Genomic DNA, 24,463 nt, shown 5'->3' with positions numbered 1-24,463 from the left:
TGAGATATTGCAGAATGCAAAACTGCTGAGCCAAATGCTGCATCATCTCTGGACTGTTGAACCAACATGTAATGTGAGACAAAGCTGTGAATCGATGACCAGGTAGCTGCCTGACATATTTCCTGGACGGGAACATGGGCCAGGAAGGCAGCAGATGAAGCTTGAGCCCAAGTAGAATGGGCAGTGAGATGGCTAGTCGAAATGTGAGCCAAATCATAGCATGTACAGATGCAGGATGAAATTCTTTGGGATGAGACTGGTAGGCCTTTCATTCGGTCTGCCACAGCTACAAAGAGCTGAGGTGACATTCAGAAGGGTTTTGTTCTCTTGATATAAAAGGCGAGAGCCCTGCGAATGTCTAGGGTGTGCAGCTGTTGTTCCCGATGCGATGCGTGCGGCTTCGGGAAAAAGACTGGGAGGAAGATGTCTTGATTGACATGAAAGGTGGACACCACTTTAGGGAAGAAGGAGAGGTGTGGTCGCAGCTGTACCTTGCTCTTATGGAATACCGTATATGGGGGGTCCGCTGTCAAGGCCCGAAGCTCAGATACTCATCTTGTCGAAGTAATAGCGACGAGGAAGTCTGTCTTCCAGGAAAGGTACAGCAGTGAGCAGGTGGCCAGTGGTTCGAAAGGAGCACCCATAAGCTTGGCTAGCACCAGGTTGAGATCCCAGGTAGAGGTCGGGCCTCTGATTTGAGGGTACAAACGTTCCAATCCCTTGAGGAACCTTGAAACTATGGCGTGAGAGAAGATTGATCGGTCATTTTCCCCGGGGTGGAAGGCGGAGATGGCTGCCAGATGCACCTTTATGGAACAGACCGCTAGGGCCTGTTCTTTCAGGGATCAGAGGTAGTCCAGGACAGTAGGAACGGATACCTGCCTGGGGCTGAGTTACGCTGAGCACACCAGCAGGAGAAACGCTTCTACTTGGCCAGATGTCATCCTAATGGAAGGCTTCCTACTGCCCAAGAGCACCTGTTGGACCGAGGCAGAGCAACGCAACTCAGACTGGCTCAACCATGCAGCAACCGTCCTGTGAGGTGAAGAGACTGCAGGTCCGGATGATGAAGCCTGCCGAAGTCCTGTGTTATGAGATCCGGCCAGAGTGGCAGGGGAATCGGGTCTGCCACTGTGAGGTCGAACAACGTGATGTACCAGTGCTGCCTCGGCCACGCTGGAGCAATCAGGATCAGGTGGGCGCTGTCCCTGTGGAGCTTGAGTAAGACTCTGTGGACAAGTGGAAATGGTGGGAAGGCACAGAGTAGGTGCCTCTTCCACGGGATCAGGAATGCGTCTGAGAGGGAGCCCGGGGAGCATCCCTGGAAGAAGCAGAATACGTGGCATTTCCTGTTCTCTCGAGAGGCAAAGACGTCTATGTGGGGAAACCCCCACTTCCGGAAAAGAGAATGGACGACGTCCAGACGAATCGACCACTCATGAGACACGAAGGATCTGCTGAGGTGATCTGCCAGAGTGTTCTGGACTCCTGGGAGAAAAGACACTACCAAATCAATCAAGTGGGCTATGTAAAAGTCCCAGAGGAGGAGCGTGCTCTGCCCTGCTTGTTTATGTAAAACATGGCCGTTGTGTTGTCCGTGAACACTGAAGCAATGGCCTTGGAGATGGTCTCGAAACACCTGGCACGCTAGACAGACCGCTCTCAGCTCCCGCACATTGATGTGCAAGGCCAGTTCTTGAGGTGACCAGAGGCCTTGAGTGCAAAGGCCCCTGAGGTGGGCACCCCAACCCAGAGATGACGCGTCCGTGGTTAAAGCCATCAAGGGTTGCGCTGGGTGGAATGGCATCCCTGCACAGACTAGAGTGGGGTTTAGCCACCAGGTTAGGGAACCCAGAACCTTCCTGGGAATAGTGAGCACCGAGTCCAGGCTGTCTCTGCGTGGTTGGTATATTGAAGAAAGCCAGGTTTGAAAGGGACGAAGACGTAGCCTCGCGTGCTTGGTCACGAAGGTGCAGGCGGCCATGTGACCTACTAGGCTGAGGCAGATGCGCATCGATGTTGTCGGGAAGGTTTGAAGACCTCGAATAATTGAAGCCATTCTTGAAAACTTGACTGCGGGAGGCAGGCTCTGGCCAGACTGGACTCCAGAACCACTCCTATGAAGTCTATTCTCTGCGTGGGTGTCAGTAGACTTCTCTATGTTGATCATCAGGCCTAGGCTCCTGCAGAGGTCTTTGACGATGCGCAGGTGCTGTGACACTTGTAACTGGGAAGTCCCTCGAATGAGCCAATCGTCGAGATACAGGAAGACGTGTACCCAACGACGCCAGAGGGAGGCGGCAACTACAGCCATACATTTTGTGAACACACGTGGAGCTGCAGAAAGGCCAAATGGAAGTACAGTGAACTGAAAGTGTTGATGGTTGACCACAAAACGGAGGTACCGACTGTGTGGTGGGTAAATTGTGATGTGGAAATACACGACCTTCATATCGAGGGTGGCATACTAGTCTCCTGGATCTAGGGAGGGGATAATGGTCCCCAGGGTTACCATGCGGAACTTCAGCTTTATCATGAATTTGTTGAGTTCTCGCAGGTCTAGAATCGGTTGTAGACCTCCCTTTGCCTTGGGGATGAGGAAGTAGCGGGAATAAAACCCCTTGCCCCTCATGTCTTTTGGCACCTCCTCCATAGCTCCCACGGCTAGGAGCGACTGGACCTCTTGTAAGAGGAATTGTTCGTGAGAGGGGTCCCTGAAGAGGGACGGGAAGGGAGGGTGGGAAGGCAGGGTTGAAACAAACGGGAGGTAGTATCCCAGTTCCATTGTGTGCAGGACCTAACGATTTGAAGTTAGCTGGGACCAGGCAGGGAGGAATTGAGAGAGGTGGTTGAAAAAAAGGGAGGAGAAGGATCCAGTAGAGCAACTGGTGGGCCGCCCTCAGGCATCCCATCAAAAGTTTTGCTTGGGCCCCGCTGGTGGTTTAGGGAGCGCCTGATTTTGACCTCGTTGAGAGCCAGACTGTCTCCGATGATTCCCTCTACCACGCCTTCTGCTAAAGTCCCGACGCGGCCTAGGTGGGGCGTTAGGGCAGTTGGCTGGGGCCAGAAGGTCCTGCGTTGGGTCACTGGCGTGTGCGTACCCAGCAAGCATATTATAACGCGACTGTCCTTCACCTTCAGACTTTGCAATCTGGGGGTCAGTTTGATCTGAGAACAGGCCCTGGCCTTCGAAGGGCAAATCTTGAATAATTTGTTGTAATTCAGGGGGAAGGCCCGATACCTGGAGCCAGGAGACACGCCTCATCGTCACTCCTGATGCCAGGGTTCTGGCTGCAGCGTCCGCTGCATCCAGAGAGGCTTGGAGGGAGGTTCTTGCTACTTTTTACCCTCCTCAAGTAGGGCCGTAAATTCTTGACGAGATTCCTGGGGAAGAAGCTCCGTAAACTTCCCCAAGGACACCCACGTGTTAAAGTTCTATCTACTTAGGAGGGCTTGTTGGTTTGCCACCCTAAGTTGGAGGCCCCCGGCCGAGTATATTTTGTGGCCTAGGAGGTCCATGCGTCTAGCCTCCTTTGACTTAGGAGCTGGGGCTTGCTGGCCATGACGCTCCCTCTCATTCACCGACTGCACCACTAAAGAGCAAGGAGGTGGGTGAATGAAGAGATATTTATACCCCTTTGAGGGGACCATATATTTTCTCTCTACTGCTCTTGCTGTAGGTGGAATCAAGGCTGGGGATTGCCAAATGGTATCTGCATTAGCCTGTATGGTGCAGATAAATGGAAGAGCCACTCTAGTAGGTGCATCAGCCGATAGGATGTCCATGACAGGGTCCTCTATTTCAGGGACCTCCTCCATCTGTAAGTTCATATTCTGAGCCACTCGTCTCAAAAGGTCTTGATGGGCCCTGAGATCAATTGATGGAGGGCCTGAGGAGGCTGTTCCTGCCACTGCCTCGTCAGGCGAGGAGGAGGAGGAGAAGGAGGAGAGGCCCGGGATCAGGGGGTCCTGTGGGGGCTCCTGCATTTGAGGACCGTCATCTGTGTCAGGTGGAACCTGGGTGTCTGCAGATGGTATCGGAGCCTCATCCGTGCCCGTGGGGCGGCTTACTGTCGCCTCTGGTACCCGGTGTTCTGATGGGGCCGACTGTGGAGCCACTGATGGAGCACCTTGGGCCCGGCGGTATGCCCACGGTGTCCAGAAGGACTAGTCATAAGGCCCTTGCTCGTGGCTCGGTCTCTCTGGGAATATATGGCTGGGGACGTCAGAGTCACGCTCCTAAGGATAAGATGCGCTACCATCCTGCAATGACACTGATGTGCGTCTCGATAGCCACGGCGGTGCCGATAGACCCTGGGAAGGCGTCACTGTTTTGGATGTTAGATCCCGGGGCAGTACCAGGAGCGAGACTGGGACCTTCTACTGTAGCAGTGCCAGGAGATCGACCGGGATCTCGAGCCCCTTCGTCTGGAGCGACTGTGGGATACACAGTGTCGAGGGTGGTGCCGTGTCAGATCGGTACCGCGAGTATCCGGCCAGTGAACGAGATGTCAAACGGGTGCCGTGAGTGCGACCAGTACTGTGACGGAGAGCGGTGCTGGGACTGCGAGCGGCACCAGGAGCGGGAACGGTGTGATCGAGAGCGTCTGTGAGACCGTGATCTTGAACAACGTCTCTCTGTTGGACCAACGGAAGGTGGCCTTATCAGGGCCGGTTTTCCGATGGATTGTATGACCCGCACCAATGGCGTCAGGGGTTGAGGCCGTGTCAACTCCGACACGGCGATGAGCTCCCTTGCCGTGGAGAAGGTCTCCGGTGTAGAAGGGAGGGCAAGCTCAACCACAGCATGAGCCGGGGAGCTGTCAGGCACTGGACTCAACGGCCCTTGTGGGACTGGAATCGACAGTGCCGCGCTCGGTGGAGCCGCAATCGGCGGTACCACAGTTGATGGTACTGCGGCAGAGGACGGCGTTTGACGAACCGTCTTCGAAGAGTGCTCCTTCTGTGGAGCTGAAGCTGCTGGAGTGCTATGTTGCTTCCTGGGTCTCGGGGACAGGGAGCGGTGCCGAGCAGATGTCGGTGCTGGTAGGGGTCGGTGCCGGGGCTCCTTCTCGGTACCAGAGCAGTCTGGGGCCAAAGGGGTGCTCCTTACAGAAGGAGTCTGTTGGGCGCTTGGTACCGACGCTGCAGGACTAAGTGCCGACTCCATGAGGAGCTGTTTCAGTCGAAAGTCCCGCTCCTTCTTCATCCTTGGTTTAAACGACTTGCAGATGTGGCACTTATCGGTAAGGTAGGATTCCCCTAGGCACTTGAGGCAGGAGTCATGGGGATCCCCTATTGACATCGGCTTTTGGCACACCGAGCACAGTTTGAATCCCGGTGCCTCGGGCATGGGCCCGTATCGGGGTAGAAGAAAGGGGGCTAATCTCTGATCCCCCCCTTAAACTATATACACTAACTATAAATACACAACTAATACTAACTATACCTACAAGAACTCAAACTATACACACAATAAACAGCAAAGAACTACGAGTAGCTAGGGACGCGGAGATCAGCAAAGCCGCGCTCCACAGTTCCAACAACCATCACGGGCGGTAAGAAGGAACTGAAAGGCCGTTGGGTCGGCAGGGGTATATATCCGGTGCCATAACGGCACCACTCCAGGAGGCGACCCAGCCGACCCACCGAGTGTTGCTAGGGTAAAAATCTTCCGACGAACATGCACGCGGCGCGCGCACACCTAATTGAATCGATATGAGCAAGCACTCGAAGAAGTGCTTCCATCAGTTGCGGGCACCTCCAACAATCTTCACAAGAGAAGGAGGAAGGACCCAGCAGTGAGAAATTAAATATAGTTGAGACAAGCAGAGAAAGAGAATTAGGATTTCCTTACTCTGCCTCACTCAAAGAACTGTTCTATTGAAGGCACCATTGGATGGTCTCATTTATAGTGCCTCAAAGTAGTACTGAGTCTGGTACATGTCCTTGCTGTACGGATCTCGTGGCAGCGTACGGGCAGCAGCACTATTAGGGATGATTCCCCTTGGACTGAGATCTCAGTTTTGGGCTTGTAATGTTCAGATCTGCCAGCCAGGTAGTGTGGATTCTGAAGCTTTGATACCAGCACGTGAGTGCAAAGTAACAAGACCATGGATATCAGAGAAACCAGACAAATCCATCCACTGTCTTATTACCATGGGGGGGATGCTGTGTTTCTCTCATGGAATGGTTTTGTGCAAGAAACTGATGGTGTTAGTTCCTGAGCCAGGAAAGAAGGCAGTGCTCTGCACATGAGTCCAGAGAGAACTCCCAAACGCTGCTTTCTTTTCTTGAAATTACTTAAGTTCCAACCTCACAGAGAAAATCATGAGGCCGGAGCCCATCCATATCAACGGAGCTGTGCAGTTCTTTGCAGGATCAGGACCTTGATTTGTAAACAATTCAGGGCAGGCCCTGCCTTTTACTATATGTTTACAAAGTGCAGGGTACTATGAGTCCCCAGAGGCCTTTGGGTACTAGCATTATACCAGTGGTCCCCAACGTGGTGTCCGTGGGCGCCATGGCGCCCGCTGGGGCATTTATGTGCGCCTGTCTAGTGCCCAGCAGGGGAGAAAAGCCGTGGCCCCACGCCTGCCAGGGACAGAGAACTCCTGGGCTGCAGGCTACGGTGTTCTCTGTCCTCGCGGCTTCTCTCCAGCTTCTCTCTGGATTCATATATTACGTAATAGTAAATATGATTTTCACATTATTTAATGTACAAATACAAAATAAGCCTTGAAAAATTGTAGGCGCCCACCACACTCTTCTGAAAACATGAGTGTGCTATTGGCCACAAAAAGGTTGGGGACCACTGCATTATACAAACGAAACAATAGAAAGTTACAACCCTCCATTGACACTAACCATATTGTTGAAACTCTGTTGGCTGGTGGGACTTCTGCTAGAAACCCAACTTTTCCTGGCTAATAATTGAGTCACTTTTTTAGGGATTGAGGGTGGCGGGGAGGGGCAGCCCATTAATTCTCAGAGATCCATTTTCAATTTTCATTTGGAGATCTCAGTCGCTTAGCTGCCTCTCCAGGAACATTAGACTACATTTTCTGTCTGGCAATGTATAGATTTCATTTGTTTGTTGATTCCAGCCATCCCTTTGGTAATGACTGCTATGGATACGGCTGCAGAGGCGTTTGCAGTTTAAACATCTGGTTATCTTTCTGAAGTATTCATTTTTTTGGCTGAAATTTACCTTGGCTGGTCCTCTGCCAGAAGGAGATTTTGTTTTACATTCAAGGTAGATAAAATTGATTTTTTTCAAAACAAAAGCAGTTTTTATTTAAATTGGATTTTTTTTATTTTGTTGTTTAAATATGTTTTTCTTTTTAAAAATAAACCTGTTTAAATGAAATCTGAATTTAACCCAAAATATGTTAAGGCCTAAATTTATCATAATCTCTTAAAATATTTAAATAAAAAATAAATATGCTGAATCCATGAGCCTCTATAAAAAACTCAAAAGGCTGCTTTTCTATATAAAAGAAAGAACCAGGAGAAAAAAACATTTAACTTTTGAGGTCAAATTTTATAACTATGGCACAAATCAGCCTAAGTAATTTAGGAGACTGTCTCATTTTCCAGAGACTAGAGGAGGACTAGGAATGTAGGACTAGGACTAGGTCACTTTCACTTAGGCAGATCTAAAAATGTTCCCAGGCTGACCTGAAATAATCAGTTTAATTTGCTGACTACCATTAAACCTTCTGTTTACTAAATCATTTAGCTGTAAACGTGAACGTTATATCTACCAATGAGAAAGCACCTTTCTTCAGAAAATAACCAAAGTACAAAGGGAAAAGTTGATTAAAATCAATTATTTAAATTCAGGCTTTCCACTTGGTGATTTAAATTGATGATTTAAATGGCCTATTTACATTTGTATAAAAACCAATCAATCCTCCAGAGCAAGGAGTTGACAAGATCCAGATTTTTATTTTTTCTAACCCTAAAAATCTTGGAAATTAAATGATAAAAAAAACCCCAAACCATTAATGTAACATGAAGGCTGTGAGATCAAATTCTGAGAAGTCAGGAAATCTCATTCCATGACTCCTCTGACTCACTCAGAAAAGTGTCTGTGACTTTTTCACCTGCAGCGACATTGTGCGCAGTTCTTACTTTCTTGCCCTGTTCTTAGAGTAGCCTGGACAAAGGAAAGCCGGCAGGGCTGGGAGGGGAGGACATATGAGTCTATCTGTGTTTCACCCAACACAACAACACACACATGCTTGGTCATGTAGGTTTTTCCCGGACATATTAGGGTCATGTCACCATCAGTCAATGGGCTGGAGAGGCAGGTCCCATAAAAATCACACCCAGATGCTTAAGTGCACATTTTTAGACTAGCCTGGCGTGTCAGGGACACACACACTGCAGAGGACAGAGAGGGGCAGCTCTTCAAACAGACTCATGTGAAGGCAGGGACCGGCTGGAATGCTAATGATCAGGCAGCACGGCAGTGCTCATTGAAAGGAAGTTTGAGTGGAATATGGGCAGAACTGGGTCCTGCCCTGTGGACCCGACCGGCCCCCCAGCCCAGAAACCCAATACATACAGACATGTTCCTGAGCCCCTTCTCCGTGAGCCGGCTGCACAAGCTGCAGCTGATCCGCTTCCAAACCATGCCAAGGGAACATCTCTACACGCTCGTGCTCCACACCCTTCACTTCCTCACCCTCGTGTCCCACCCCGACACTAAGTGACGGGACCTCCTGCCACCTCTGGAGGGTGAGGAGCCCCGGTGGGCCAGTCTCTACTCTACCCTGGTCCCGAGACCTGCTGGGGATATCAGTTGGCAGCTCCTCCATGGGCCGTGAACACAGGCGTGTACTTGACGCGGTTTACCCCTGTCCCAGACACCTGCCTCTTCTCCGGCGCGAGGGAGACCCTGGTGCACGTTTATTTAGAGTGCGCCAGGTTGCAGCCCCTATACCGGCTCCATACCAAAATCCTGTTGTGTTTCTCGCTGCACTTTTCCCCTCACCTCCTTCTCTATGCACTCCCTATCCGTGGCCCCACAAAGTCGCGAGACCTCCTGGTCAACCTCCTCATCGCCCTGGCTAAAATGGCATCTACACAACCAGGGAGAGGAGGTTGGCCGATGGAGACTCCGGTGACTGTAGGGCTTGTTTCCGACCCTTAGTCCGTTCACGTATCCGGGCAGAGTTCCTTTGGGCGGCATCCACTGGCTCCCTTGACACCTTCGAGGAGCAGTGGGCGCTGTCCGGGGTTCTCTGCTTGGTGTCCCCGTCAGGCTCCCTTCTTATGACCCTTTGACCGCACTCCTGTCCCTGTTCTTTTATTAGTTGTCCCCCGAACTCAGTTGGGTTTTTGAGGTCCTGTGGATCCTCCCCTTAGGCTGGAGGTGGATACTTTAGCATTGGGCGGGCTTCCACTCGCCCAGTTCCCAGAAACTCAATAGGTACTCTAAGAGAGCCTACTGGGGACGATATGGAGGCAGGGCTTTTGATGAGGAGAGGTCCCACTAGAGGCTCCACCCATGGCTGACCGTTCTGCTGCCTATCAGCTGAGCACAACGCAGACCCAAAGTGGCGATTGCTGGACATTCTGTCCGTGAGGAAATAAAGCAGGCTGCTGGAAAATCAGTTCCTCTTTTGCTGCCCTGCCAGGACCAGAGGCCAGGGCTCTAACTCTCCATGCCAATGCCGAGGAAAACTCAGGCTCTTAGGCAGCCAACAGCTGGCATCTCTTTGCCCTGCTTTAGGCATCTGGGAAGCCATCCATTGCTGCAGGAGAAACGCCATACCTGAGCACAGTTCTTGGGCCGTTTACTTTGGAAGTCTGGAATTTTATGGCATTCTGTAAATAAGCTTATGTGGTTCTTTGAGTTCTTTGTTTCAAGCATGTCAGTTCACCCTGGAACACTGCAAGGCTGGTTACTCACACAACACCTGCACAACAGGCACCTCTGGGCCTGCCACCAAATTGCTCTTTTAGAACTTCTTGCAGCCTCAATTATTCAGCCCTTCTTCCCGCAACATAACAGGACACAATGGTGAGAAAATCAGGTCACTATCCCCAAAAGGTTTGCTGAGTCAGGACTAGCCCACTCTGCAATGGTAACAGGTGCTGCACTTAACCTACCCAGGTAGGCCAGGGACATCTTGTCACAGTCTGCATGTACAGCAGCTAGCAAAATGGGCCACCATTGCCAACTGGGGCATCTAGGTGTGACCAGCGACAACCCGTCTAGAAATGGAGGCAGCTCTCCTGGAGTTTCTCAATGAGCCAGTGTCAGAGGCCTGGTTCTTTACCCTGGAGTACGTCAGGGAAAGCAGACACAGGCCAACTGGTTATGGAGATCCTTGCTCTGGAGGCTCTAGAGCAGTCCCCAATTGTTCTGCAGCCTTCACAGACATTGCTAGTAGGAGCTCTGCATTCAGCAGCACAGGGAGCGCCCTAGTTAGCTAGGCCTACCTACAGCAAGGGAATCAGTCCAATGAACAGCAGGTTCAGAGGGAAGCTGAAATAAATGGGCCAGTCAAAACAGAGGAGCAATCAATGGACAGAGAAACAACACAAAGGAGCCAAGCCATGGTGACTTTTTACCGGAGCGGCTCATAAGGGAATGCATCCCTGGTAGAACGAAGAAGCTCCGTGGACACTAGTGTATATGGTTAAGGGCAGTGATGCTAATGGGCTAGAGAGAAAGAAGGCATGTTGTTACAGGCACTGGGAAAGGTTTTCCCTTACCCTCTCCTTGTAGTAGAAGGAGCTGATGGAGACCTGCTCCTTCTCACTGCGGGTGGGACTCCCACTGTACAAGCGCAGATTGCCTGGGGTCTCCGTACGGATCTTCATGGGCGTGATCAGGCCGCTGTGATATGCTGATAAAGCTGACAGAGATCTGCCAAAGAAGAGAACAAGCTTTCAGTAACTTACCACTGGCAAACCACCACGAGAGTTCCAGCTAGAGCATGTCACTAGCCTGGCACCACTGTTATTTCTGGCATGTATTAACATGGGAAAGCTCAGCTGAAGCAAGCGACCAGCATCTCTGAGTTCTTATACTTCCTGAGACCAAGGCACTAGCAACAGGACTTACTGAAAGCCAGTGGTGCAGCAGCTGCTGTCCTCCCGGTCTCTAGCCCTCAGCTCCAGTCACTGGCAAATCCATTCACTAGTGTAATCTAGGGGGATTTTACAGGCTTTGCTCGAGTGCATGACTTTGTGCTCACCTGGGAGTAGGTTCTGTAGGAGAGACTGCACGGTGCATTGTCATGGGTCTTGTGAAATATACCAGGTAACCTGTGGAGACAGGACATAAAACCCCATTCAGAGCAGATAGGATTTGAACATTCGCAGCCTTTTCCCCTGCCCTAAGGGGTAGTTTTCACAGTGATGCCTGTGGATTTAAGGCACACAAATCCCACCAACAATAATGAGGCATGCAGTGGGATGCCCACAAACCAACCCAGCCACTCTCCTCTCAGCTCATGCTGGTCTGTAAATGCCATCCAGACAATCTGATTTTTCTCAAGCCAAATCTACTTCCCTAAACCCATCAAAATAAAGAGCACAGCTATGTCAGAGCTTTTCAATCCATCAGCTCCTATAGCTGGCTCCAGGGAGAGGAGAGGGAGAAGGCGAAGCCCTGTCCTTTAGCTGTAACTCTGTGCTGTCATTTGTCAAGCACTTGGATACCCTAGGGAGGAGTGTGGTATAAATAACTAGACAGAGAGGAGCTGCTCTCACTGTTCAGACTTGCAGTGAAGTCCAGCACAAGATGAAGAGAAAGGTGGTACATGTGAGTTCGTGCAAGTCTAAGCCCACTTGGTAGTGCCCCCGACAAACTTCTGCAGCCCAGTACACCCTGCCTGCCAGCACGGCACAGCAGGCTTAGCAGATCCAACCTGTCTGCACTAACCTGCTTCGCTTTGTCCTGTGAAATGAGTGTGGCTGCGTTACATGGGTTTTATTACCCCTGCCACACAAGATTTTCAAACCAGAATGCAGGCAGGGCCCTGGAGAGTCAGTCCTGCATCTGGAGCAACTTTCCACAGTTCCAGAGCCTAAACAGGCCCTAATCTGCTCCTTGAGAAGGTCATTACCTGGAGCACACCCTCCTGAGAAGCTGGTATTAATGACCGTGCCCTGATTTCTCGACGAAGAGCGAGGAGTTATGGGCAGCAGGAGTTACTACCAGACAGGCTCCCAGATGGCATGCTGGGAGCTTACTGCTGGGAACGAAGGTGCCAGTGTGCAACGCTCCACCCCGGGGGAGGGGAAGGACAGCTCTCCCACCAGCCCAGTCACAGGAGCTAGGTGACAAGTGGGGCAGGGAGCCAAAACGCGCAGCAGTTTGCGGTGGGGAGGAGCCGGGGTGCTATGCCACAGACGGGGCAGGGGAGGCATGCGGATGGAGAGGGGGTTGTGTTCATGCCCAAGACACAGCCAGAGCCCCCGTCCCTGATAGGTAGCAGCACCTCCAGTCCAGCAGGTGGCTCTAGATATTTTCAGCTCTTCTTTGTCTCCCAGTTTCACACACCAAAGACTGCCCACAACGGGGCCCAAGAGCAGCTGCGACCCAGGGCGATTCCTACAGAACTGACAGCCCTGGCCCTCTAATCGCGCCCCCTGCTGGCCGGGGGCCAGCGACACAGCCTGCCTTTGCTCCAGCGCGAGTGCCCACTGTCCAGGGGGATCTCCAGCAGGCAGATCAGCTCACTGATCCCTTGGTGGGTGGCTCCAAACCAGCCGCCAGACCAACCTGCACCACAGAACCTGGCTCCAGAGGTCCGTGGAAATGGGATGTTGGAATCCTGGTAGGAGCCGTAGGCATTAGATACTCGGGCGAAGGTGGGCAGTGGTGGTGTTACGGTGTTCGTCAGAGCATACGGGTTGCTGGTGGTGCTGTCCTCCTGGTTCTGAAACAAAAGTTCCCAAGATCACGCTGCGAGTCTCGGGGGAAAGCTCTCCTCACAGACCTGTGACTCGGCAGCAGCCCAGTGCACCGCGACACAGGCTGGCTACATGGCAACCTCTTGTCCTGTAAGCCCAAAGAGGTCAAGCACATGGAGTGGTTTCTGCTCTGCGGTGGGTGTGTTCACTGCTTGGACTCCTCCCCCTGCTCAGCTCACAGAGCCTTTGAGGAGTAGTTGACTCACCTTCCTTTGGTTTCATGGCTGCCTTGAGCAAGGAAGAGGAGGTTAAGAGCTCAAAAACCCAACGGTCTCAGAGACAAGATGGCACAGAGGGTTTGGCCTTTAGACTCTGGACTCCTCTGTTATAGCAACAAGTAACAGATGGGGGAGCTTGGCTTAGCTACGTGTCTCATGCACCATGCTGCCACACAACGCAACACGACCAACGTCTCTTTAAGGGGGACCACCACTGGAACAGCAGGCGTGCCGCAGGTCAGGCCTGAGGGGCAGCGGCAGAGCTGGTTGTTGGGGAGGGAAGGAATGGAACCGCAGTAGCTGCATATCAGAGCGCTGTGTGTATGGGGTGGAGGCTGAGGCAGGACGGGATAGCAGAGCTGCTGCAGATGAGGACTGATATAATTTGTTCTAGATGGTGGTGTCTGGCCCCAGCCACATCAGACACCAAGAAGTAAATAAAACCCAAACCTGATGAAATCCAGGAAGAACCCCCCCAAGCTCCCCTGGGGACTAAAACCTGCTCCCAGCATTGAAATGCAGACAAACCAGGGGCCTCAGACAAACATGTCCTGGCCGAGCCAAGGGGGGGCCGCCCGCCTGTAATGAAGTCCCTAGAGAACATGAGGGCATGGGCGCAGCAGAGTGCATGCTTAGCTCAAACCCAACTCACTAGCTTTGTTTAAAGAAAAAATCTGTAGGTTCCTTGAAGCAGGGTGGAAGGATCTTTCAGTCAGAGCCCAGCCTATACTGCTGACCCCATGTCCTGAAGCCACCAGCCCAAACGAGTTAATATTTCAGCTCTCTATAGCTTCTCCTGCATGGCAATTTCCCAGAGCCAGCTCTCCCTCCACAACCAACACTCCCCTGCCAGGCCCCCCAGTGACGCCTATTGGAAGGAGAGTAGCTGTAAGTTCCCCCACAGCTAGACCCCCCCTCCCCCCATACTTCCCTGCAGTGGCCTGTACTGGCACAGGCTGGGAGTACAAAGCAAGGAGACACCTCAAACTTATGAACTCAGGGAACAAATACTCAGGGTCTGATTTTGAGAACTGCGTACATTCAATCACATGCTCAATTTGCCCTCCTCCCCACCCCCCTTTATCAAACATCTACATAGGCTGAGTCTCAGACATCACCAATGGTGCACAGGGTGTCTGACAAGGCTGGGAGCTCTGCAAAGGGAGAAGGTGCAGGGAGAGGAGGAAAGCAGGAAAAGTGTGCAATCCTTCCTACCACAACGGACTCCAGGTAGGAGACCAGCTGACGCAGGCAAGGCTCCAGGCAGCTCTGGTTCCGCTTCACTTTCTGCAGGGAAGTGTCGTTCAAAATCTGGAACAGGCACAAAATGCAGCTTGGGTCATCTTACCCATGACCACACCTCCCCACTAGCTCTTCATCTGTAAAGCAGCTGGGCTTCCAGAGTCCATACTATGAGTCTGGAGGCCCGGAACACCTCCCGGAGCCCTCAATACAGATAAACTGACTCGCACTCTGCTTTGAGAAGGACTGTCATGCTAAGGCACAGCACTGGCTATTTGATCACTGGAGTCTGTTACTGGCTCTGCCACGGACGTGCTGTGTAGCCTTGGCTAAGTCACAGCTATTCTGTGCTTATTTCCCTGTCCATAAAGCAAGGGGGGATACTGACCCACCGCCCAGTGGTGACAAAGTTTACAAAGAAACACTGGCAGCAGAGTACACTACCATGGGCCAACAGCATCCCTGGTGTACACTCAATGAAGTCAATGAATACACTTGCACCAGGGATGCATCTGGATCACTGTTTTTCCTCTAGGTCCAACGTAAAGTGGTACTTTTATCTAGGACCTGGCCCTCCTCACTTTGTCACAAAGGTCTAGGAGATCTAGGCCAAGGTTGGCATGTTTAAGATCTGCTTCCTCTTGGTACTGGGCTCCTTCTAGTTCTCCTCCTCCTATCCCAGATTCCAGACAGGACAGTGACCATGGGAGGCAGACCTCTGCTCCTTACAGCAGCACCAGGGGAGCAAGAATTTCAGCAGCTGGAAGCCAAGTGCGGACCCTGCATAAGCAGCCAGCCTTGGAGCAGGGAGAAGACGAGAGATTAGTAGGGTCCCTAAAAAAATTATCCAGAAAACTCAGCTCACCCCTACATTTTAAAAAAAGGGCAGCAGGTAAAGAAACGAGCCCCGCTGAGCTTTAGACGGGCTTAATGAGGAAGCAGCAGCCAAAGTGATTGGTAGCAATATCCCAGCAAAGCCCTGTGATCTCTGGGTAGCTGGGATGGATGGCTTTTTTCCGGGCTGTTATGGTAGCAGCAGGGTGTGGAGTGTACCTGTTTGAGAGCCTGGGGCACCCAGGGTGTTCTAGGAAGCCCTCCCATTGGTTTCCTCGGGTCATACACACACTGTGATGAAATCTGACAGCATGTATATTGTGTTGGTGCAAGTTACACACCAGGTAAAAAACGGTCAAGAAAACTCAGCCCAGGAGGCCTAAAATACATCGGCTCCTGAGCAATGATCTGCAAGTCACATTCAGCCCTCAGTGTCCCCTTCCTGGACCTGAGCAGTCGAACATGTCACTGACCCTGGGCTCCACATACCAGATGCAGAGTGCACTCCCCCCCCATGCATGCACACATCCCTACCTTCAGCAGCTTTGCCTTCATTGTGGAGCTGATAGTGGTAGTGGGGGCAAACTGGAAGGAGGGTGCAGCATTATTAGGATACTGCACAGGGAACATCACCCTCATCTTGACTCTCTGGTTGCCACAGTGCACAGACACCGTGCAGCTGCGATTCACTGCATCCATCTGCGAACAGAAAAGCAACCACTTCTGATGCAGACCTCCCAGGGCCTTTAGCCATACGGTGGCTGAAATCCACCAAAAGGGGCTGGTCCCTCTTCAGAGGCCCCACCAGGCTGCAATGCACACTGTGCACAGGGGCTGCGAACACAGAGATAGCAGAAACTCCAGACAGATGGGGGATTGGCTCAGCACTTCCCAGCTTTGCACTGAGACTGCAGGGAGACCACCCACTCTGCGCTGGAAGCTGCAGGCAGGAATTGGAAGAATCCATTTTTAATATGGCCATCTCAGTCCATCCCATGTCACTGGGCAGCTCCTCATTTAGTGGGTTAACCCTATGCACCCCCTCCGGAGAGCCTGGCCCTTTGGCTCCAAGAGGGCAACAGCAGCACCTGCCAGACAAACCCTGTAATCACCACCTATCAAGTCAGTTGCTCCAGAGCTCTCCCCTAAGCCACACAGCTGACTCTCCTCCTGCCAGGCACCATATACAAAGCTTGCTATGTAAGGATGAGTCCAATCCCTAAGAGGCAGCGTGGCCTAATGCTTAGGGCACTGAGTTGGACTCGGGACACCTGGGCTCTACTCCTGATTCTGCCACTGACCTGAGACCTGAAGCAAGTCACTCTGTGCCTCGGCTTCCCCTCCGGCCCTTTGTCTTGTCTATTAAGATAAACTCTTTGGGATGAGGGCTGTCTTTCATTAGATGCACACATACAGCACCTTGCACAATGGGACCTTGATTTCTGTTGTAGCCTCCAGGCTCCACTATAATGCAAGTAATGATGCTGGTCTCTGGGACTCACCCAGTTCAGTGCACCTGGCCTGCTAGGTAGGAGAAAGGGACCCCAAAGCTCTCCCCGGCTGCTTCCAGAACCACCAACTGGGGGACGGGAGAGGTGAGGCAGAAAGAGCTCCAGGGCTCCCTGCCTTCCTTCTCATTAGGGGCTTCCAATCATAGCTTTTAAACTTGAGCTCAGGCCAGTCCTCGTGCCTCATGCTTAACAAAACATCATGAGGGGCAACACTGCCTCCCAGCAAAAGAATGAGCTCCCAGCGCTCTTCCAGGGCTACAGCCCCTGGCCATCCCCAGGGGAATAAGCCATTCGGAATCACTCCACCTGGGATCCAGCCACCGCCCTACCAGAGAACGTCAGCACTGGGGAACTTCTTGCAGCGACTTCCTTCCAGGCAGAGATTTCCACAGTCTGCCACTTAACAGCTACAGCGAGACTGGAGCTGTGGCCTGGGAAATACCTCCCCACCCCATGCATCTGTGGCCTAGAAATACCTGCACCTCTCATCCCCTGTACCCGTAACCTAGGATTATCCTACCATTGGCCTGGGGAACGTCCTGCATCCATAGCCCAACATAAGTGTTGTTTAAAGCAATCAGCCTCGTAGTGCTGGGAGAGCGTCCACAGCACAAGACACTGGACGATCTAGTCCTGCCCACGTCCCCTGCTGTCAGCAGGAGGAAATTTTCCCTCTACCTCCACATTGACGTTTCGGATCTGCACGTTGATCAGGGAAAACTCCTGCTGCAGTGTCTGTGGCAGGCCCAGCTGGTCTGATTTTCTTCCCACTAGGAGGTCATTCTGGAAGTCTTCCTTTAAAGCTGGCAGGAGAAACGGAAAACAAACAGGCTGAGGCAGGCTGTGAAAGAGAAGCTTCAGGGGACCCGCCAATCTCCTGGTGCACAAGGTGCCCACGGCAACCGGCACACAACACCCATCAAAGAGCATGTGATCTTGGGTACCACTTAGCTGTCTGGGAGCTGGGCCCAGCCCCTGAGCCAGATGGACAACACTTTCTGAAGCCAGTGGGAAGAACCACAGGCTGGATGGGGCCCTGGAGAGCCCATCCTTTGCAAAACATGGCCAGCTGCCCGCTGCTTTCCAGGTGGAGTTTAAGGCTTGTTTTTTTTGTAATCTACAAAGGCCTAACTTGCTTGGGTCCTGCCTACTCAAGAGAGACCCTTCCACATGATATTACTAGAGCAGAGGGAAGCAGAACTATAGCGCCTGGCTCCTAGCAAGGGCTCTGCGCTTTGGTAGTCACCTCTGCACCTGCTCCAAGAGAGATCAAGTGTGATGGCTTCAGGACACACTGTGAAGTGTGCACATCTAAACGCATACTTCTAGCGGCCAGCTCTACTGCTCACGTGGCCTGTCCGACAGCTAAAGCATGCACATAGGAGGAAAAGTCCCTTCTCCTGAGCTAGGGCCTCCTGGCTCTCCAAGGATGGCACTAGCTTGGCCACCATTCTGAGACAGCCAATCCTCACAGCAGGCAGCCACAGAGAGCAGGCTTCGTCCATTAGAAAGGAGATGACCTCTTACACCTCACTCATTCTCTCAGCAGGGTGGCCAGGCTATACGCCCGTAAGCACTCTAGGTAGCTCTTTCTGAAGGCCAGTAATAGCCTTGCAAGGCCAGAAGACATTTAAATGACTGAGGTGACATAATGGGAAACCAGGAATCGTGGGCAAGGCAAAACTCGGTGAGAGTTTCAGAGGCTTTGGCCATATATTAGTGTACTTCTTCCCGTGGCCTTTCCTGACCATTAAGGTTGTCTGAGTTGGGTCGACTGTACACTTAATCAGCACCGCATCAAGGGTAGGTACCACATGATGGCCAGCCCTTGATTGTGGAATGACCTTCACAAGATCTCTGCTGGAGGCTATTTTTAGGGCATGAGGCAAGTCCTAGTTAATTCTGCTAGTCTATTCTTGTCCCTGGTATTTTTTTTCATCTATTCCCCCTTTCATTTCCCATGCTGAGAACTGCTCCCTTTGTGGGAGGTTTCCATGAGAATTCTTGGATTAGCCTCCGGATCAGATATTTTTGGCTGTTGTATTTGGCTGGGTGGGTCTCTTAGCTGTTAATTACTATTTAGTATTTTATTATAGTGCTTAGATGCCTTGCAATAGGGGCCTGAGAAATGGATTCAACAAAGGCCAGTGGCTCTCAAGGAAGAAGGTGATCATTTCCTGAACAGAAGATACTCCTCTAATCCTCTAACACATGACCACTGCGGTTCCCTGGCATGGGAAGTTTGGGAGGGGAGATGACTTCTCTTCCGCCTCCCCGTTGGACTAGTGTGTAATCCTCAAGAGCCTGCATAGTCATCTGGATTCCTAAGGGCCTTGAATTGTCAAACAGACTGTGGACATTGTTTTATATTGAGGGAGGGGGGCTTGGGTCTTATTTACAGAGCATTGTTCTCCTCAAGCATCCAAAACACTGTACAAATGTTAACATATGGATTGCTTCGTCCACTGCTGAAATGCAGCTGCGTCGGAGTGAACAGCAGCAAGTGTTTATCTGCACACATCAATGCTTCACAACAGTTTTAGGCTGGGAAGGGCCAAACAGAACAGCCAGGACTCGCATGTTTTTTGATCCTGTGGCCACAGCATTTATTGCAGAATCTACTCTCTGCTTAAAACAAAACAAAACAAAAAAAACAAAACAGCCCTCATAGCTCCAAAGGAAAGCTTAAAAACTCAAATCAAATGGAAACTGATGCAGCAATTTTGACAGGGTGAACATAACCCAGCTGGGCGTGGGGTAACTCTTAGTTGCGGGGAGAGACAAGAGAGCACATAAAAGCGCATGAGCTGCCAGGTCAGGAGGAGAGAGCCATGGCCATGGCTCGTTAAGGGTGCTCCAGACTAGGACAAGAGGTGCTATATTTCACAGAATCATAGAACTGGAAGGGACCTCGAGAGGTCATCTAGTCCAATCTCTGCACTCAAGGCAGGACTAAATATTATCTAGACCATCCCTGACAGGTGTTTATCCAACCTGCTCTTAAAAATCTCCAGTGATGGAGATTCCACAACCTCCCTAGGCAATTTATTCCAGTACTTAAAGTCCAACCTAAACCTCCCTTGCTTAAATTTAAGCCCATTGCTTCTTGTCCTATCCTCAAAGGTTAAGAAGAACAATTTTTCTCTCTCCTCCTTGTAACAATCTTCTATGTATTTGAAAACTTATGTCCCCACTCAGTCTTCTCTTCTCCAAACTAAACAAACCCAATTTTTTCAATCTTCCCTCATAGCTCATTGCTTTCTAGACCTTTAATCATTTTTGTTGCTCTTCTCTGGACTCTCTCCAGTTCGTTCACATCTCTTCTGAAATGTGGCACCTAGAACTGGATACAATACTCCAGTTGAGGCCTAATCGGCACGGAGTAGAGCAGAAGAATTACTTCTCGTGTCTTGCTTACAATACTCCTGTTAATACATTTTGCATGGGTTAGCTGGCTGAGGTGAGACATGGGGACAGGCGTTTGTATTTGCCCTTTTGCTAGGTTTCCCAGAAGGGTTTTGGTCTTTGCCAAAAAGGAGAATCAGACCTGCTGCTTTGGGACCCTGCCATTTTCCCTGCCTGCAAGGAAACAGAACCGGTTATTTAATACCCATTGCTGGGACTCTAGACTGCCTGCCTAGGAAAAGGGGAGCTCCAAAAAAGAGCTACATCTCTCACCCAGGCCTGTGTTGCCCCTAATCTCAACTGCTGCAACCTCCTCCACTCTGGCCTTGGCAAACCCTAACCTGCCCTCACTTATATCCTTCAAAACACTGCTGCGCAGGTCTTTTCCCTAGCCTGTCACTTTGGTCACATCACCCCCTCCTTTAGTGTCCCTCCACTGGCTGCCCCTTCTCTGCTGAAAACACCAATTCCTTGTCTTCACTTGCAGGGCTTGTCATTGTCTAAACCCATCCTAGCTTCACCACTTATATGCTGCTGAGACACTGACGCCTGCTTCAGCTGCTCATTTGTTCCTATGCAGAAAAATGCCATTGTGCCCTCTCATGCTGCCCCGTGGGAATGGGAGACACTCCCAGCAAACATCCACAAGCCACCTCATTCACCTCCTTCGGATACCTTCTTAGAATGCCCCTTGGATGGGATACCAATGGCTAGCCAGTCGGTGTGCCGAGCCACTGCCCATCATGCTGACCATCTTCCTTGGACTCCACATCTGTCTGCATCCACTTGCTGTCTCTGGTCTTACACTTCAATTGTAGGCTCCATGGGGCAGGAACCACCTTTCTAGGTCTGCCTTTGCCCAGGGCCTGGCATGATGGGGCCTTGATCCATGCCCAAGACCCGGGGCGATGCCACCATACAAATCAATGCTACTAACAATAGAAACAAAGAACAAGTTTGCTTTTGGGGGTATTTTTTCCTTTCACGGGTGGACGACTCCTTCTCGCCAGGGTTGTGGCAGCCACCCTCCCACAAAGATGGTTAAGCAGGCATGCGTCTGTCTCTTAGAGCACGAACAACCACTGGCTTAGAGATGACCTTGTCATAAATAGATAGCTAAGGGTTAATGTTTCTTTTACCTGTAAAGGGTTAACAAAGGGAACCAAACACCTGACCAGAGGACCAATCAGGAAACTGGATTTTTCTCATTTCTGTTTCCTTGTATTTGGGGTTTGTCTCTTTGTGGAATAGAGGAGACATGCTTCTTGGTATTGTGATAAGAGATTGCATCAATACTCTCAGGTTAGCCCAGAGAGGAAAGTCTGGGTGGGAGAGAGAGGGGGAAGGGAAGTGGGTTATTTCTCTTGCTGGTAAGACTCAGAGCTTCTGGGTCTTGGGGTACCTCCAGGGAAAGTTTGGGGGACCAGAGCGAGGCAAGCGCTGTAATTCTTGTCTGGTGGCAGCGAGATAAGATCCAAGCTGGTAATTAAGCTTGGAGGTTCATGCTAGGCACCCACATTTTGGACGCTAAGGTCCAGATTTGGGAGTTAGGCTTATGATAGTGATGAACTAGGAGGTTCATGCTAGGCACCCACATTTTGGACGCTAAGGTCCAGATTGGGGAGTTAGGCTTCTGATAGACCTCCAAAAGGTTTCCGTTTCAAATAGCAAAAGAACTTCTCTCACCTTCCTCGTCTGCATGCCCAGAGCTATGATGGGGTTCAGAGTCCTGGGTGTGGAGGGTCTTATCTGGCTCAGGCAGGAGGGCAATCCCATCAATGAGTTCGTCAACCCCGTCCAAGATATCATTAGCGCACAGCTGAAAAGAACAAGCACACCCACGTGCTGCGTCACAGGGATCAAACAAAGGCAGCCCAAAATACATGAAGAACGATACAGCAGCTCATCTCTCCAGGGAGCTTAAATTAGCCAGGTGGGCGTGTGCACAACAGCCACATCTCAAAGACCCTGGCACTGCTTTCCTGCCAGTACCCTGTGATGAAAGACATGGCTTTTCATCAGAGAAGAGGCCTGGCCTTTGTCACCCAGCCTGCTCAACCACATTTCCCCCCGTCACTTGCAAACGTGACTCTGCGTGCATGCCCATGAAGCAAGTAGGGGATAGATTAATGAGTGGTTAGCCAAGTTTTATTCTAAGGCGATGTGACTTTTCTAATGCCATCCCGTGACAGACTGATCAGTATGAGCTAGAAGATCACATGCCATGACATGCTTTGCTTTTTAAAGCCAGTCTTAGGACTTTGCATTTTTGCCATTGTTACTTACACTATGGTCAGGACTAGCAGCCCCAAATGAAGGGCCACAACCCAACTGAGCTGGGCAATGCCCAGACAAATAGCCAACAGGCCCAGAGAACTCCCAGCCTGGATTTACAAGACACAGGAGAGGGTGAACAGCCAGATGTGTAATGACTGAACAAGGTTGTTGCCATGGCAAACTACCAGACTTACTCATGGGCATCTCCCTGGGATACAAACAACAGGTTTGGACATAGAAGAAAACTAATAGAAATCATGGAAAACTGCCTGCTAACGAGTGACGGGACACAGTGTGATCTGGCTGGAGACGATGGGTCGAAGAGCCGCTAGCCTCGCAAGTCAGAAAGCAAGAGAGGCCAGCTGGGACCAACGTCCTCGTCAGAGCTTTGCACCTAGTATTCCAAACCAGAAGAGGGTGCACATAGTCTCAGCCTTGACTCCCTCAGAGGGTTGGGTTCCTGCAGCACTGAGCCATCTGTGCCCAGGTGCGAGGGGGTCTGCAGAGGGAATGCCTGCTGGAGAGTTTTAGATTCTGCAGTTAGCTCGAGGTAGTTGGTAAGCCTTCCCACTGATACTGGACAACACCACTTCACAGTGCACCTGCTGTTACAGCAAGACTCAGTCTTGCTGTTCCTGTGAAGCCTTCGTGATTCTGTATGTCCAGTGGGAAACCTCCTGGCTAGCAAACATTTGTCTGAAGCACAGTGCAGCCTGCTGTACATTACAGGTCAGAGTTAGACTCCATCTACACTACACACCCTGGCGGCATGTAGCATACAGATAGCCATACGCTGCAGTGAGAAAGCACACTGCATCCACACTAGTGTACAGCTCCACATGTGAGTGAAAGGCTCCAGCAGTGGGGAAAGGTTTCCCCGCTGCTGGAGTTTTTCCCTGAAGGAGGGAAAGAGCTCCAGCACAGGGGAGCTATCAGAGCCTTTCCCCGGTGCCAGCATCTTTCCCCACGGTGGGGAAGGGCCCCGGGAGAGTCATGCAGCATTCAGACATGTGTAGGCCTCCTACCATGGGTATAAATAGCAGTGCGAATGGTGAGTAGAGAACCATGTGCGGTATGTACTCAGCCCGGTATGTCTGTACTGGTCTAAGCTGTGTCTCACTGTATACTCTGCTATCTGTACCTGTGCTGGGGGACTGTGTGTGTACACTCCATGCTGCTGAAAGAAGGGTGCAGTGTAGAACACACCCTGTGGGGGCTGAGATGAGCTGTGAGTAAGAAGGCTGGATGGCACCTAGAGACCTTGTGCCTGAGCTTGTGCAGTCAGTTGCACTTCATATAAGTAAACAACGGTAAATTTAGCACTTCAAAATGCTGTCCCCAGTCCAACGCCAAAAGCGCTTTGCATACCCTCTGCAGCTGGGAGTCAACCCGCCACATCCGCAGAGTCTGGTCACGAGACCACGTGACCAGCTGGTAGTCCTTGGAGCCTAAAAGAAGAGAAAATAATTTCTAGCAGTAACAGAAAACAGACTTAACTATTTATGATACAAGTGGACTGAACCAAGTAGCTAGGTCCAGTAGATAGGACGCTGGACTGGGTGTCAGAACTCCTGGGTTCTGTTCCTGCCTTTGATATTGTCCAAGGTCACATAGCAAGTCAAATCACTGTGCCACTCTGTGCCTCAGTTTCCTCATCTGTAAAATGGGGATAAGAATGCTGCTGGAGTTACAGAGGAGAAAACTGCAATGCAGGGAAAAATACATTTTGCAGTGAAAGTTTTCACATGGGAAATGAATCAGATCTACTAGGAGGCACTTATTTTTAATGTGTCACACTGCTGTGTAGCTGAAAATGCAAATAACAACATAAAAGTGAATTGCAAAACAGGAATTAAAAAAAAAAAAAAAAAAAAAAGGTTTTCACCTGTAACATCTCCTTTATGCTGCAGAGAGCACAACAGTTTTTCTACATTTGGAATATCAAATCCTGGCTCCCCCTCACTCCCCTCAAGGATTTTGGGAATCTCTGGAGGCCCTGAGGCTGTAATGCTACAGAGGTCAAGAGAAGAGGACCAC

General features: G+C 51.0%; 1 protein-coding gene across 9 annotated transcripts in view; it reads right to left on the bottom strand.

Moving 5' to 3' along the window:
• WDR59 (WD repeat domain 59) overlaps positions 1–24,463 on the bottom strand; it is an 86,207-nt gene that overhangs the window by 20,165 nt on the left and 41,579 nt on the right. For all 9 annotated transcript variants that reach the window (XR_012657277.1, XM_075073718.1, XM_075073720.1 and 6 more), the window contains 8 exons: positions 23,795–23,874; positions 21,836–21,968; positions 17,423–17,547; positions 15,768–15,932; positions 14,373–14,468; positions 12,749–12,905; positions 11,217–11,286; positions 10,732–10,885 (listed from right to left, as the gene is read on the bottom strand). Coding sequence is in view for 8 of the 9 variants with exons in the window: in XM_075073718.1 (XP_074929819.1) it covers positions 10,732–10,885; positions 11,217–11,286; positions 12,749–12,905; positions 14,373–14,468; positions 15,768–15,932; positions 17,423–17,547; positions 21,836–21,968; positions 23,795–23,874 (980 nt within the window). In the remaining variant the exon portion in view is untranslated. The remainder of the gene's footprint in view (positions 1–10,731; positions 10,886–11,216; positions 11,287–12,748; positions 12,906–14,372; positions 14,469–15,767; positions 15,933–17,422; positions 17,548–21,835; positions 21,969–23,794; positions 23,875–24,463) is intronic.

Source organism: Chelonoidis abingdonii, chromosome 19 (genome assembly GCF_003597395.2).
Source record: "Chelonoidis abingdonii isolate Lonesome George chromosome 19, CheloAbing_2.0, whole genome shotgun sequence".
Classification (NCBI taxonomy): Eukaryota; Metazoa; Chordata; order Testudines; family Testudinidae; genus Chelonoidis; species Chelonoidis abingdonii.
The sequence above is the reverse complement of the archived record's forward strand: the minus strand, read 5'-3'. Positions and strand labels throughout refer to the sequence as shown.